Raw genomic sequence first — 15,081 nt, forward strand, 5'->3', positions numbered from 1 at the left:
TTTGCTATGCCGCCCAGATGTTAGGTTATGCTCAGCAGCATATCACACATCTAGGGAATACTGTAACATTGATAAGGAAGGATATCTTTACTTTTGTTTTCCTAGCATTGTCCTTGTAATGGCCTTATCCTCCTTATCTCTGCTTGCATGAAAGCTTTGAAGGGAGTTATGCCCAAGCCTGCTTTTTTAGTCATCTCAGCTTGAGCTGACTAATGGTGTGGGTGTGTGGAAGGTGGCCTGAAGCTTTGGAAGCTGGCCAGCTGTTATATCCTTAGCAGTGATCAGTATGATGAACATCTAATGACCCCTCCTTGCTGACCCTTTAATCTACAAGAAACATTTACCACCTAAGAAATAAAGTCTGGGTAAACTTTCACTACCATTTTCCTGAACTTGTGCTAGATTAAAAGTGTCACTTGTTCCCATGGGAGATGGTACATCACTGTTTTATAGAAACAGCAAAAATGCCTTTTTCATCTGAAATGTTAAATCCTGTAACACTTCAACAATCTGAACAAGGGACTATTTTTACCTATTTTCTCATATTCTTATTTTAAAATATAATCCTTCTGAAATAGCATCACTCAGATATGCCTTTATTACAAAACTCTTGCAAAAAAGCCTATAATTTATCCCTGGATACAAAAAAAGGAAAACAATTTCTATAACTTTCAGAATGCTTACCACTTTGCTTCAGGCACTGTGATATTATATCGTTCACCAGTATTTCAATGTACAGTGTATCATCAATACTGGTGACAAGGTTTGTGTAAACTGAAGTGACTTCTTTGACAATCATGCCAGAAAACTCATCGCTTGGATTTTGTAACTTCAGAGAAAAGAACAGGATGGTATCAATAACCTATAAAAATAATGACAACTTTAAACTTCTTGAATTTGTTTGATAGTACTTGATTATATATATCATATACCATCGCATTAATGTGACAGACAGGAAATATATTAAATAAACTCTAAAATAATCTCCTGTATTACTTGCATTCTGACATCAATGTTTTGACATTCTGAAACTATCATTTGTTTTCAGAAAACTATCATTACTCAACTAAATGTTTCCCAACATGGCAAAGCAAAACACACTTTAAGGTATAATTCAATATTTTATTTTCCATAACAATAAAACAGACAACTAAACTATTTATGGCCCCAAGAAAAGAAGCAGAAGACCTACACTGAAAATTTGAACATTTCTGTCAGGTTGATGATGTGTACACCAGCACAGTCTGATGCTGACATCTGCTGCAGGGATGCTGTGGTGCTAGCTTTGAACTAATCCTGGCTACCCATGTTTCGTTAAATAACTGACTACACAAGTAACTACAGCAATATACAATGGCATGTAATTTAACTATTGCCCCAACTTTTGCCTGTGCAAGCAGCACATAGATGCCCTGTTAGTGGACATCCTGAGTCGTCATCAGGTACATGGTATGTGATGTGCAGATCATGGTCAGCAACATCAGCTGTTTGCCTGGCATCACAGTTCAGCCACTGCACTCACCACACGACACTAAAGTAATGCCAACTTAAACTAAACCTGCATTTTAATTGATCACATATCAAAGGGAGTGGGCATAATGAAGAAAGCAACTGCACATATTTTCAGTATGTCCAGTTGTAATTCTCGACAGTACAGAATAATGTTTATTTCTCAATATCAATAATTTCACTGACAACTCCCATTTCAAGACTGTTTCCTTAACCCAAAAACCTAAATATTCCAAATTAAGAAAAAGTGCTTTTTGCTAAAGTGCAAGTGCGTTTTTAAATTTCTGCATGCAAGATTCACAGACATGGTATGCATAAAGTATTACTACACAATGAAAAAGGACATTGATATGCCTGGAAGATTCACAGATGTGGGTGTGTGGCTACTGTAGTCCATGTTAATGCACCAGCAGAGAAGAAATGTAATCCAATAGCTTCCAACAGGCTGATACCAGACTGACAGCCCCGACCACAGTTCATCAAACTTGACGGCAGTTACAGTGCTATAACTCAGTGTCTGCAGATGGCCAGCTTCAAGGGCACTACTGCTCAGCCAGCACATCTACAAAAGTCTTAGGTCCAAAGTTTATAGATATTTTCTACCACATTTAATCTAACACACCCAAAGCTGACTGCAAAAATATCAACTGCAAAAGTTTGAAAATGCCATACATAACATACTACTACTCATATGTCGAGATAGCCTCAATGCATGAAAAATCTATATTTATAAAACAAGTGAAAACATTTAAGCAGCTTCAGTCCTATAACACAATCAACAATTTTACTAACATATATATATATATATATATATATATATATATATATATATATATATGTGTGTGTGTGTGTGTGTGTGTGTATATGGGTCTACTTCTAAATCTTGAAGTTTCAAAACTTCCAATTTTTTATGATCAAGACCACAAGATCGAAGTTTTGAAACTTTGAACCATTTAAATGGAGATCGCTGTACAGCATGGAGTGGTATATTTACCGTCTTCCTTGCTGTAGTGCAATCTTGGATTAGGTATATTTAATTAGCAGTGGGTGTGGGGGTGCAGGGGGGCTTGCTCCCCTGCAAAAATGTAAAAAAAAAAAAAAAAGATTTCTTTGTTTTTATTTTTTTTTATTTACATTTCGATGTTTCAAAACTTAAATAAAAATATAAAAAAATAAAATTAGATAAAATAGATCAATAAATATATAGATGTAGATCTAATATACATGTATGTGTGTGTATATGGCTAATAAAACTGTTATTTCTAAAGACCTCAGAAACCTGCTTGACTTAAATCCAGCAGCATCCACTAAATTAGATAAAGCAAAATGCAGTTACCTGAAATTTGCATATTTGCTCTATTATGCCTTTATTAAAGTAAATTAGCAAGTGAATGAATTGCAGTTCACTGACCTGAAATGTTGATCATGTCACTTTTGGTCTGACTGCCTTGACATTGAACTTTAATACTGAATTAACAAGATATGCATCATTCTTTATTTTTTTCATTTTTTTTTATTAAAACTGCATTTTCATTATTTGGAAACAGACACAGAGCATGTATTTAATTTCAGAAATATTTGCTGGTTTAATATCATTCAAGGGCTATTTCAACAAATGATTGGTCACCTTTTTGGCATAGAGTTTCAAGGCTGTAAGACAAATTTTATTCTTTTTGCGGTAAGAATCTTGGCTCTAATTGATTGATTAAAGTCATACACTGACTCCATACGTAAAAATGGGAAAAGGGGGTTGTTAATGGATGCATTGATTTTGCAATCTACTTCCAAACTTCCAAAGCATATTTTAAAAGTTTTTTTAGACTTTTTTTTACAAAGCAAATTATTTCATTTACAGAATAGCAAGTTTGAAATCAGATGGTGGGAGATTTTGTGTATCCTACAACTTCCGGACTTGGAGAGGACCAATAGAATATTTACAGAATGCAGACATAAAATATTATCACTAGACAACATTTGTAATCCAGCATCTAATAAAGTTATTGCAAAAATACCATCAATTTAAACTGATTTTTCAGCCAATTAATGATACAGTCATTTATTCAAAGCTAGTCATATATGTGATTTAATATGTCAGACTGAGGTTAAGCTCATCCTTTCCATAACCAAATAAGACTTTGCTCAGGTATTCAGAAATCACCTTCTATACTTTGTGCAAACATTGTTGCTAATATATTCATAAAGTTGCACCAAAAAATATTATGCTGAACTTTTTTTCAATCTTGTCCTCCAATGACCACTGAGCTTACCATCCTGTCTGCTCTACTGACCCATTAATTCCTGTTACATTAAAGCCATACTGCAAATGCATTATGGGAGGGTGATCCTACTGGAAGTCATTCCATCATACCGAGGAAGATCAGAGATTTTCTTTATTACCCTAACTCCTAAGTACTAACTTATTAGCACCCAACAGGATGACTTGAAATTGGCCTAAGCAATGCACGCCATGCTTCTGCGTGATGTGATCAATTGGCCCTGCCCCCACCCTTGTAGTCAAGCACTTACATTTGATCTCTAAACTCCTCCAGTAACTTTACTGCAGAGTGTGCACCCACAAGCACACACCTGTTCCCTCTCCCTTCAGAGTGTGCACCCATGTGCACACACCTGTTCCATCTTCCTGCAGAGTGTGCACCCATGAGCACACACACCTGCTCCTTCTCCCTGCAGAGTATGCATCCATGAGCACACACTTGTTCCCTCTCCCTGCAGAGTGTGCACCCATGAACACACCTCTGTTCCCTCTCCCTGAAGAAAGGTGAGCAGGCTTAAGCCATATCATTCCTCTCCTTCCCCTACCATCTCCAACAGGCTTCTGGTCTATTAGTTAAACTTGGGCTATCTGGGTAATCATGCTTTAACCTTCTATACCAATGGAAATGGCCAAAATATTATACTGGAATTTTGTGATGAAATATTAAAATTGCTAAATTTTGCCCAGTTACATGGCAGAGAGAGATAAAGCTCAGACTATGATCCAAATTACCTGAGTTCAAATAGCAGCTTGAGTAATGGAGGAGCCAGGGGGTGGAGAGTGGTTTGGAGTGGTAGTCCGTGACTGATGCTGGCTTGCCCATTCTGTTTGGAGGGCATGGTGGTCCAGCTTTCTGTTTGCCACCATGTAAGCAGAGGCTTGCAGGGGTAAAAGGTACAGCCATGAACTAGGTATGTGGGTTTGAAAATACCAGGCCACTTTTGGTAACCTCATTATAAGCATTTGATTTGGAATGTGTACACAAATTAGAGAACATTGTATACTCACCACAGTTATGCAATTGTCCATGTAAGCCACCACGGAAGGGGTCAGCACTTAACTGAAATGTATTCATAGCCTTTGTCCTCAATGTAGATGCCATACAGCTCTCTAGCCTGTGGACAATTGTGGTCTACCTTTAAATATGCCCTATGCGACAAAACACTCCTACTTTGTTGTCAGGAGGAAGAAGGGATGCTACAAGGGACAAAAACTCCTCCATACCAGCCTGAATGATGGCTTCTCTAGTTGGGTCTCTCTCACTACATGTATCGCATGCGTGGCTCCTTGAATTTGAGAATGAATGTGCTCAATAACTCTAGGAGTGGACTGATGGTTAGAATGCACAAAAAGAAAGTGCTGGCATAGGAAAACATTACAACATTTTGATACTGCATTAAGGTTGGCAAACACTGCCATCTTTATTTGGAAAATCATAATATTTTCTTTCAACATTAAAAATGCAGTAGTTTCCCCAGAGCTCTTTTTCAATATTATAGGTGTATGTTTTTTATCCAGTTCAAATGAATTTTCTATACCAAATACATTTTATTCTAGTTTGGTGAAACAGACTTCCAGAACTTTTACTACTTTTATTGTGGAAAAAGCATTATAAAAATAATTCATATTTGCTGTGAAATTATTAAACTTAATATAGAGTAATGTATGCACCACAGTCAGAACTTTTAAAATATACAGTATTTTCCCCAAAATAATACTATTGCCTTTATTACAGTTTCTGACAGATGTGACATGTACGATTTTCCAAATCCAGGCAGGTTACTGATTTGAAAACTGAAGAAAAGTGGCATAGTTATTGTTGTTAGGTTGTTGGTATTTTTCAGGCCATGTAATATAAGTGCTATAACTGATATTTTGAGTGAAGACATGTCAACATTAGACTGCTGCATTTATTTCCGAAAATGTGTTACCATAGCTAGTGCCATTTCTGATGCTATGCTTTCTAATCCTAAATTAAAAGCAACCTTCTAACTTTCAGTCTTCAAACATAATATCCCAAACTTACTATATTGTTGTGCTTGTTCATTTAGTAATTGGGTACTTTTCCGTTATCAGGACAACACTTCAAAATGACCGTTTGCAATCTTAGCAAGCGCTCGGACTGATCTCACAGCTGCTGCTGAAGTGGGCCACACACACACACACACACACACACACACACACACACACACACACACACACACACACACACACACTTTCCTGTCACAGATGATTATTACATTTTATCCAGAACAGAAAACTATCCAAAAGACACAACATCGCTTCTTGGACTGCTGACTATATAGAGTGAATCTATTCCAGTTATATGATGGTGACACTATTTTCCAGAGTAAAACCTTAACGAACTTTACTGATCCATAGTAAACATCATCCTTCTTTTACTTATGCATTTGTGTCATTCTTGCTTACAGCTCAAGCACTTCCTTTTGGTGCAGCCCATTTTTTTTTCAAAACCAAAAAAGTGGTTTGCCCACTATATGCAGACCAAGCACCCAAGAAATCTTGGCTTTGCCCCACAGCCATTATCATAAGGTGCAGCATTCCAGCTGTAGCCATTAGTTCACCTCAAAGTTGAAAACATTTGCTGCCAAAAGTATTTCAGCAAAGCTACCTTACTTTGCCAGTATTTACCAGCAGCAATCTCAGTATGGAGGCTTTTCAAGCTACTATTTGCAGGTCCAAAACAGTGTCTGAAATGCAATCCTCTCTTTTCTTTCTTAACCGCGATCCAACTTCAATAGTCTAATTCTATTTCTTCCAAAGTGACATACATAAAGGCTATTCACACGGACGCTGACTGATTTGATTTAGGCTGCTATTTTGCTGCTGTGATGGAATGTATTTAATGAAAGCAAGGATATAAGCAGTGATTTCACTATGTACTAAATGCCTTTTGGAAAAGAAGGCACTTTTCCGATGTTGGCCCCATAATGGAAAACACTCATTAGAAGTGTTGCCCCGTTAACGGAAAAGTAGCAACAATTATTAACTTAGCTGTCACATTCCAAATTCATGGCCATTTTCAGGAGGCACAAAGAGATTTATCTCCCCTTTAGAACAAGTATATAACCACCAGTAAAATATTTTCAACACCATTAAGACAAAAACAGGCAGTTATACGGATAATAAACTAACAGCACAAGACTTCTCGCTCTACTTTAGAAGGTTCACAAAAAAGAATGGAATATTTAACACGATGTTTGGTCCTATAGGCAATTACTATACTAGCTGGCAAGTTCCACACATTACTGTTAATAAGATGTGTCTCATAAAGGAACTTTGAAGGTAGCAGAATTCAAAAAAGAAGTAATGTCACATGAGAAAAGAAAAGGATTCAAAAGTATATAAGGTTTGGAGGGAATTACCAAGTAAGAAACTCAGATATAGTAAGAAAAGCAACTTTTTCTGACCACTTCCTAAATTTCAGCTCTGCTATTTCTCAGATATATATCAAAATGATGCTCTCCACCAAAGGATATTTTTGCTTCACACTGTTATATCAATTCCACCTTAATAACTGGACAATTCTACTGCTTCTGTTATAGAAGTAATATCATAAACATAATATATTAGTATGTTTGTAAGTAAACGTACTAGGAATTATAAAAGTTGCAAGCCAGCATTTAATCTGATGAAGACAGGTTCTGAACTTAATAGTATAGGCATTTCTTTGCAGTTTCCCATGAATATGAGCATTATCAGTTTCTGAAGTAGAACAACTGTATATTATTTTCTATCCCAAAATGGTAATTTGAATGTCTTATGCAACATCACTTTTTGAAACAGAATTAAATATATTGCTGCCGTGCATAATGAAACTGTTGTTGTTGTTTGTTTTTTCCTGGTAAGGGATCGCCACAGCAGAACTCTGGTCCGCTAATGATTGGCAGTAGATTTTTACGAAATGCCGAGGTGCCAACTCGATGCCCAACCTTTAACAAAGGCACGACCATTTACACACACAGGTCTTTCGAACGCTACCCAACCGCGCGGAGGACATACAGACTCCACACAGAAGGCACTCCTAAGCCCAGCCGAGAATCGAACGGGAGAACCTCTTGCTGTGAGGTAACAAAACTACCCCTGTACCACCGCAGCATGCATCATGAAACAGTAATGGAGATAAGTTGAACTGTAAAGTACTGATGCATGAGGATACCTATCCTAAACAAAAGTTAGGTATTTTTCATAATACTACAGTTGAGTAGGCATTTCGAGTCTTGTCAATAGGAGGACCAATGTCATTAAGCAACTCAGCATCTGAAACTTTCCTAGGCCACCAATCACTCCCATTTTACCCATGATGCACTAAAACAGACCTTCTTCTCCAGAGTTCAGGTATACCATGACAAACAGAGCATAAATGAAAATACTGATTACACTCATGCATTTAGGTGTATGTCCGCCTCCTAGTGGTACACATCAAAGAATCACACAGAAGCATATATAGGGTGGAGTGAGAGGGGAAATGGCCCCAGGTACAAAGTGTTCAGTGGACGCAATCAGCCATCTATCATCCCCAAGCATTCTTTAGTGCAATGACGATTTTTAAAAAAGCAGGTATTGCATCTGCAGTCAAACCTGTGCACCGCAGCACTCCATGTGTACTTTAAACTGTTTGCTACATTTCTAGCAAGCATTGCTACAGTTTAATGTAAGAATTTTTTTTTTTTTTTTTTTTTAACTAAAACACAAACAACATAGCATTCTATACAGTCAAGGTAGAAATTGTAGCGACTGTTTTTTCTTAAATAAAACATGAGTGTCATAGCGCTCTTTCCAGGCAAGACAAACCGTAGCAACTGTTTGCTACATTTGTAGCAAGCAGTTTTCTACAGTTTAAATAAAAAAAATTGAAAAACTAATACATGAGCATTGTAGTGCTCTGTGCAGGCTGAGTATAAACTTTTTAATGGTGAGCACTTTCACGGGGTTACCACTTCATCAGACCGTGTATAAACACTATAAAAATACACTCAATATAAGACAGATAACTACCGATAAAAATACAATAGTAATTAAAAAAAAGTAAAGTTCAATGAAAAAGCTGTCAGCTCCCCTTCAAAACAGGTTTCAGGAGTAGGTAAGGCAAGATATAAACTGTAGCAAATGCTTGCTACATTTGTAGCAAGCAGTTTGCTACATTTTAAAGACTTTTTTTAAAAACTAATACATGAGCACTGTTGTGCTCCATGCAGGCTGGCTATAAACTGTAGCAGTTGTTTCTACATTTGAAGGAAGAAGTTTGCTACAGTTTAAAAGAAGAAATATATTTTTTTTAATGTATGGAAGGACTCTTGCGGCATGGCACAGAAATGGGACCTGAATGGCTGGAACGGGGGGGGGGGCATGTAGTAATCAGATTATTACAGGTAAGTATTTATTTAATTACTTACTTATTTTTGCTCTTCATTTTAAGAGTTGAGAGGGTGGTGCAGTGGATTGTATCAGACTTGGGCATTGATTGAGCCAGCTACATTTCTGGAACCACATTATCAGTCTAGGAGACTTAGACTAGCTCATCTGCCTCTCAGATAAACACGTCCATTCAGAAAGCTCTAACTCTAAGACAGGAAACAAAAAAACTGTGCTAAGTACAAACATGCAACACATTATATATTTTCTTAATGTAGATAGAAATCCACTTAAGGTTGTTGGACAAAGAAACTACAAAGAAACTAGGAACGTTGGGGTGATAATCACCCACTTTAGATGTCTTAGTCCAGTTTTAACCATTGATACTCCTACCTCCTACAATCACATTTATTTTTCCCATTCCTCAGCATCCTTAGACATAAGGATACAAAGACTACAGTGCAAGTCGACTCCAGTGGATATCATGAGATTTTCTGAAACTCGAACACACTCCAATTGTTGGCCAGAAAGAGTCATGCAACACCTGCAAAGCTGAAAATATAAGGTTGAATGTTTTAATACAACTTGGATTTTAACCTGGAGTGCATTGTTCTCTTCAGGAAGTTTGCTTCTTCTGAGACCTAAGTGCAGGATGTGTACTTTCTGCCTTTTTTTACAAATGCTGCTTTTGTGGATGGACTTGTTTACCCCACATTTCAAGTGCATGAGTCAGCATAATCCACTTGTACTTATCCCTAATGATATCTCTTCAAGCACTTACTGCAAGTAAAAACTCATCTGCCATTTTTGTCAGGACAAAACATCTAAGCTGCAGAGCTAGATAAACTCCAGAAGGTTTCTGCATGAACCAGAAATGATTCCTGCATTAGGATCACTTCTGCAGTGGTAAATGTTAAGAAGTATCCCACACAGTACAAATCAAGAATCCATGAAAGGTATAGTCCGAGAAATAATACAAGAGTATAGAACAATGAGTCCAATAATTCAAGCAATGATGCTTGGTGAAAGCATGAACTAACAACAAAGTGACTGCAGCACAAATATTTAAAAATGGAAGGATTTTGGAAGAAAGTACTGAAAGCATCCACAGCCATGGTTGAGTCCTCTTTAGCAGCACTTTACAATGAATACACATTCTTCAGATAGTGTAAGACCATGTAATGGAAACAAAAGATTTGATTAGTCTTTGCAAGTTCCTCTCTCCCTGGAACAATGGAGATCAACAGCTGGCTCCTCATTCTAAAACCTGTGCAGTCTCTTCAGGTAGAACTTGAGCTGATGGTGCACATCCAGGATAGAAATAACCCCTTCTGTCATGGATACTGCTATGCAAATCAAGCAGGATGATAAAGGGATTGGTAAAGGATATTTATGACACAACTTTCCGGAGAAAATGTGAGCTTGACCTAAAGGGCATATAGTTCTTCTGAAACGTCCAAGAATAGTTTATCACAGATAAGTGCCTCCAGCTTGGAGAAATAATGGTTGTATAAGTTGAACTGATCATAACAGCAGATGTTTGAATGATCACTGCTGCAGTTGCCTTAGCTATATAGGTTATATCTTGCCAAGGATATAACAACTGGCCACTGTCCAAATCTTCAGGGTACCATCTAAGTGTCCAAGCTGTCAAGCAGCTTCAAATGAACTGACTAGAAAACAAGTTTGGGCATGGAGATCTTCAGAGCTTTCATGCCAACAGAGAGATGGTGGCTGAGCCCTGAAAGATCAATGCTAGGAATTATTAAAATAAATAATTGTCCACACCCTAGAATAAAAAAGACCACCAAAAAAAAAAAAAAAAAACAAGGGGGTGGAGGGAGAGAGCAGCTACTGCAGCAGTGATCATTTAAACATCTAATATTATTATGATAGGTTCAACATACACATCTGTACTATGTTCTTCATATTGATCACTACAGTGATAGCCTTAACTATATGAGTAGATTAGCACAGCTAACTATATTTGGGAGGAGGAAGGAGAAGGGTCCAAAAGCCCCTAGTGAATGGTCCTACCAAAGCTTGCTCCAGACTTAAGAAAAGGAATCAAGCTTATAGTGTTTTGTAAAAGTATGTACATAGGACCAAGTAGCAGCTTTTAGAATATTTCTAGAATCCAGCTCTTTCCAAAAAGCCATAAATGAAGCCAAGACCCTCCTAAAGTGACACTTGACACTACCTGGAATATATATGTCATAGTGACTATAGCAAAAGGTTCATAGGTTCATACTAGGCTATCTGCCCTAGGGCATTTACAAGCCTAGCCAGAGTGTGTGCGGCTTTCGCCACCCCTTGGGATGAGAATACTACGCCCATTTAGGGTTTAGTTTACTGTGCCTCTGTCTAGTAGTGACACAGAGATGACCCCCAGGGTAAACCTATGATCTCCCATCCACTCGTCAAGATTTCTCTTGAAGAGAGCTAGTGAGGGGCTCTGCCTAACGTGGACTAGGATTCTGTTCCAGAGTGTAGGGAGCCTCTGGATTATGAATCTGTCCTTCCAGCACGTCCTATTTATTTATGTGTTGAGGTTCAAATCTCTTGCTCTCGTGGCTCTGATGGATTTGGATTTTCTGAGGTGGAGCATGTCCATTAATTCCGGATTGGACATGGCCTTGTACGTCAGGCATAGATCACCTCTGAGTAGGCGGTATGCGACTGAATAGAGCTGGAGTTTCTTCAGCCGGGCAGCATATGACATATGTTTGAGACCCTTTATCCTCTTGGTGAGGAACTTTTGGGGTCTTTCCAACTGCTGCAGGTGTCGGGTAAGATACATCCCAAATGGGGCATTGTACTCAATCATGGGCCTGATAAGAGAAGAGTACAGGGGCACAATGACCTCTCTTGATCTGGATGAGAATCCCTTCATGATAAGGTGGGCAATATAGAAGGTCTTCCTAACCACCTTGGCAATGTGAGTGTCAAATGAGAGGTTACTGTCAACTTGGGTCCCTAGGTCCCTGATTACCTCTTCCGTACTTAATGGATTACCACCTATGTGCTAATTTGTGGGTACCTTGTTTTTCCCAAAGGGTATGACTATACATTTTTTGGCATTCAGTTTAAGGCCATGGCTCTGGCACCAATTATCTGTTTCTATGAGGCCTCTCTGAAGGATGCTTGTGTCCGCTGGAGTATCAATTATGGCGCCCAGTTTGCAGTCATCTGCGAACTTTGTCAGCCACAATCCTCTTATGTTTGCTTGCACCTCGGAAACATAAATGCCGAATAAGAGGGGTCCCAGGACTGAGCCCTGTGGGACACCACTTGTGACTGGCTTAGAGTCTGACATGGCTCCAGCAATTCTGACCTTGTGGGTTCTGTCCTTGAGCCAGTTTGCAACCCATCTTGTGACATATGGGTTTACATTTAAGCTGGTGAGTTTGTCTATGATGCCCGAGTGGGGTATTGTGTCGAAGGCTTTTGCAAGGTCAAGGTAGGCTGTGTGAACTGCCTTACCCTCATCAATGGCCTTAGTGACTGTTTCAAAAAAGTCGACCAAGTTCAAAAGGCAGGATCTGCTCTTGACAAAGCCAAATTGGGTAATAGCTTTAGACAGCCATTTGAAAATAGTTTGTTTTGACATAGGCTGTTCCATCTTACTTTCACAAGAAATTAACTGATCTGAAGATCTGAAAGATTTGGTTCTGCCAAGATTTTACTTCAGTTACCTGTGGACATCTAAGTTACTGAGAATTCTTTCTCCCTCATTTTTAGGTTGAGGAAAGAAAACAGGGAGATGGACAGATTGACTCAAAGTAAAATTGGATACCAATTTGGGTATAAAAAGAGGATTAGTTCTCAAAGAAATTATGTTCCTATAGAAAATAAGGTGAAGTTGACTAACCATAAGAGCTTGCATCTCAGATACCCTTCTTGCAGAGGTCACAGCAATCAGTAAAACTGTGTTTCATGTTAAGAACCTCAAGTCAGACATATTAGGTGGTTGAAATGGAGCAAGTATTAGCTTCCCCAGCACAAAATTAAGATCTCAAGGAGGGGCAACCAGTGTACTTGGAGGCCATTTATGCAAAACCCCTTTCAAGAACATTTTGATATCACACTGCCTTGAAAGAGGAAGATCCATGGGCAGACATGCTGAAATGGCCAATAAATGAGACCTGACTGAGGATAAGGAAGGCCATAGGATAATAATTCACACAAATATTGTAAACCAGAGAACAACTAACCTTGAATGGGTGTTGCTTATGTTGTTGGTACTAACTTGAAAACCTTTTCCATTTATTAATATATGATTTGCTAGTAGCAGGCTTTCTTGCTAATTTTAGTATTTGTTGCATGTCCTCAGAAAGCAGGTGCCTAAAAGGAGTTAATACGTTATCATTGAGATAGTCAACTGAAGATGACTGATGTTGGATGTGTCAGACATCACCAATCTAATAAAAACAGAATTTTAATAATTAGATTAATCTATGAATGAAGTTGTTGTTTTGAATGAATGTAAACATGTGATTGCTTTGTTGTATTCTGATTGGTTGCTTAATTAGGTATCTCTGTAGTTTGTATTTACTATTTTTATGGTCTGATGAAATGGTTTGTATTAACCGTGAAAGTGCTCACTTTTCTTGTTTTTTGCTATTAAAATTCTGTTTTTTATTAGATTGGTACGGACTTTCATTGATCGTATTGTTTATCATCTGCTGTCATGGTCTGAGCACTTTTATTTCTAAGTTCTTTGTTTGTGTGATCCAGCTTGACCTTTGCTTGCCTACTGTTTTTTGGTGTTATTACAGATGAGAGTCACCACAGTGATCTTGGGTGATTCCTCCTGAATCTTCAGGACTACCCTGGATATTAATGGAAAGGGTGGAAAGGCATACAGGAACATTCCTGTCCAAAGAAAAAAGTTATCTGTCTTACAGGCCTTCTTACTTGGAGTCCTGTAACAAAAGTCTGCCAGTTGGTTGTTCAGAGTAGAGGCAAAGAAGGTGTATGTTATTGCTTAAGATTAGGAGCATAAACAATAAACTCCACACCCTACAAGGTTTTCTCACTCTGTAGAATGTAAACATCAGTGCCATTACTGAGACATGCTTTATGTTCAAAGAAAGTACTCCAGCATCGCAAGGCATCAGTACCTTCCACATATTTAACCATCAGTTGCATAGACAGGGACAAAAGGTGGAGGAGTCTCAGTCTACATTAGCAACAGACGTAACTCTATGTTGGTTAGACAAGATGATGCCCTGGTTTTATCTATGTGCAAATTACCATAGACAAAGTTCTGTACTATATCCTAGCAAGCTATAGGTCACCCTCTATGTCCCTACAGTTCCATAGCTCATACCTAGACCTACTGGAGACACTCACCATTAAACCAAATACCCTACTCATGGGAGATTTTAACAACCAGTCTATAGACTAGGAAACATACACTACCTCATACTCATGGACACAATGATTATTGAATGAAACTTTTACTCTGTTATGTTTTCAATTTAATGACAATTTTCTAGCATGTTGTTTCAACATACATCTCATACATATTGTAATTATTGTAATTTTAGTTATAACTCTGTCACATGATTTTGTTAGTTGTACTTTTTGGAGTTTTTCTCCTCGGGCCTCCCCTGAAAAAGGGCTGCTGCCCAGTAGGACTAACCTGGTCAACAAATATCAAATCAATAAATAAATAAACATATGTAGACAGTAATCTGGCCTTTGACCAACATGTGGCCAATGTAGTAAGAAAATCATTCTATATTGTCCAAGTTATAAGTAATGCCATGGTATCCAGGCCCATGGAAGTCACAGATCCACTTTATTCAGCCCTTATCAGACCCATCATTAAGCATAATTGTCCCCTAAGGCATGTATCTGACCAGACATATGCAACAGTTGGAACACTCACAAAAGTTCCTTACCAGGAGAATCCA

At 38.1% G+C, this 15,081-nt stretch overlaps 1 protein-coding gene across 1 annotated transcript in view; it reads right to left on the reverse strand.

Moving 5' to 3' along the window:
• The window catches only part of LOC122787923 (dynein beta chain, flagellar outer arm-like), a 5,188,001-nt gene that overhangs the window by 832,633 nt on the left and 4,340,287 nt on the right, over positions 1–15,081 (reverse strand). Inside the window, exon 90 of the mRNA XM_044054850.1 lies at positions 685–862. Coding sequence (XP_043910785.1) covers positions 685–862 — 178 coding nt within the window. The remainder of the gene's footprint in view (positions 1–684; positions 863–15,081) is intronic.

This window comes from Protopterus annectens, chromosome 13.part0 (genome assembly GCF_019279795.1).
Source record: "Protopterus annectens isolate FY-2018-M chromosome 13.part0, PAN1.0, whole genome shotgun sequence".
Classification (NCBI taxonomy): domain Eukaryota; kingdom Metazoa; phylum Chordata; order Ceratodontiformes; family Protopteridae; genus Protopterus; species Protopterus annectens.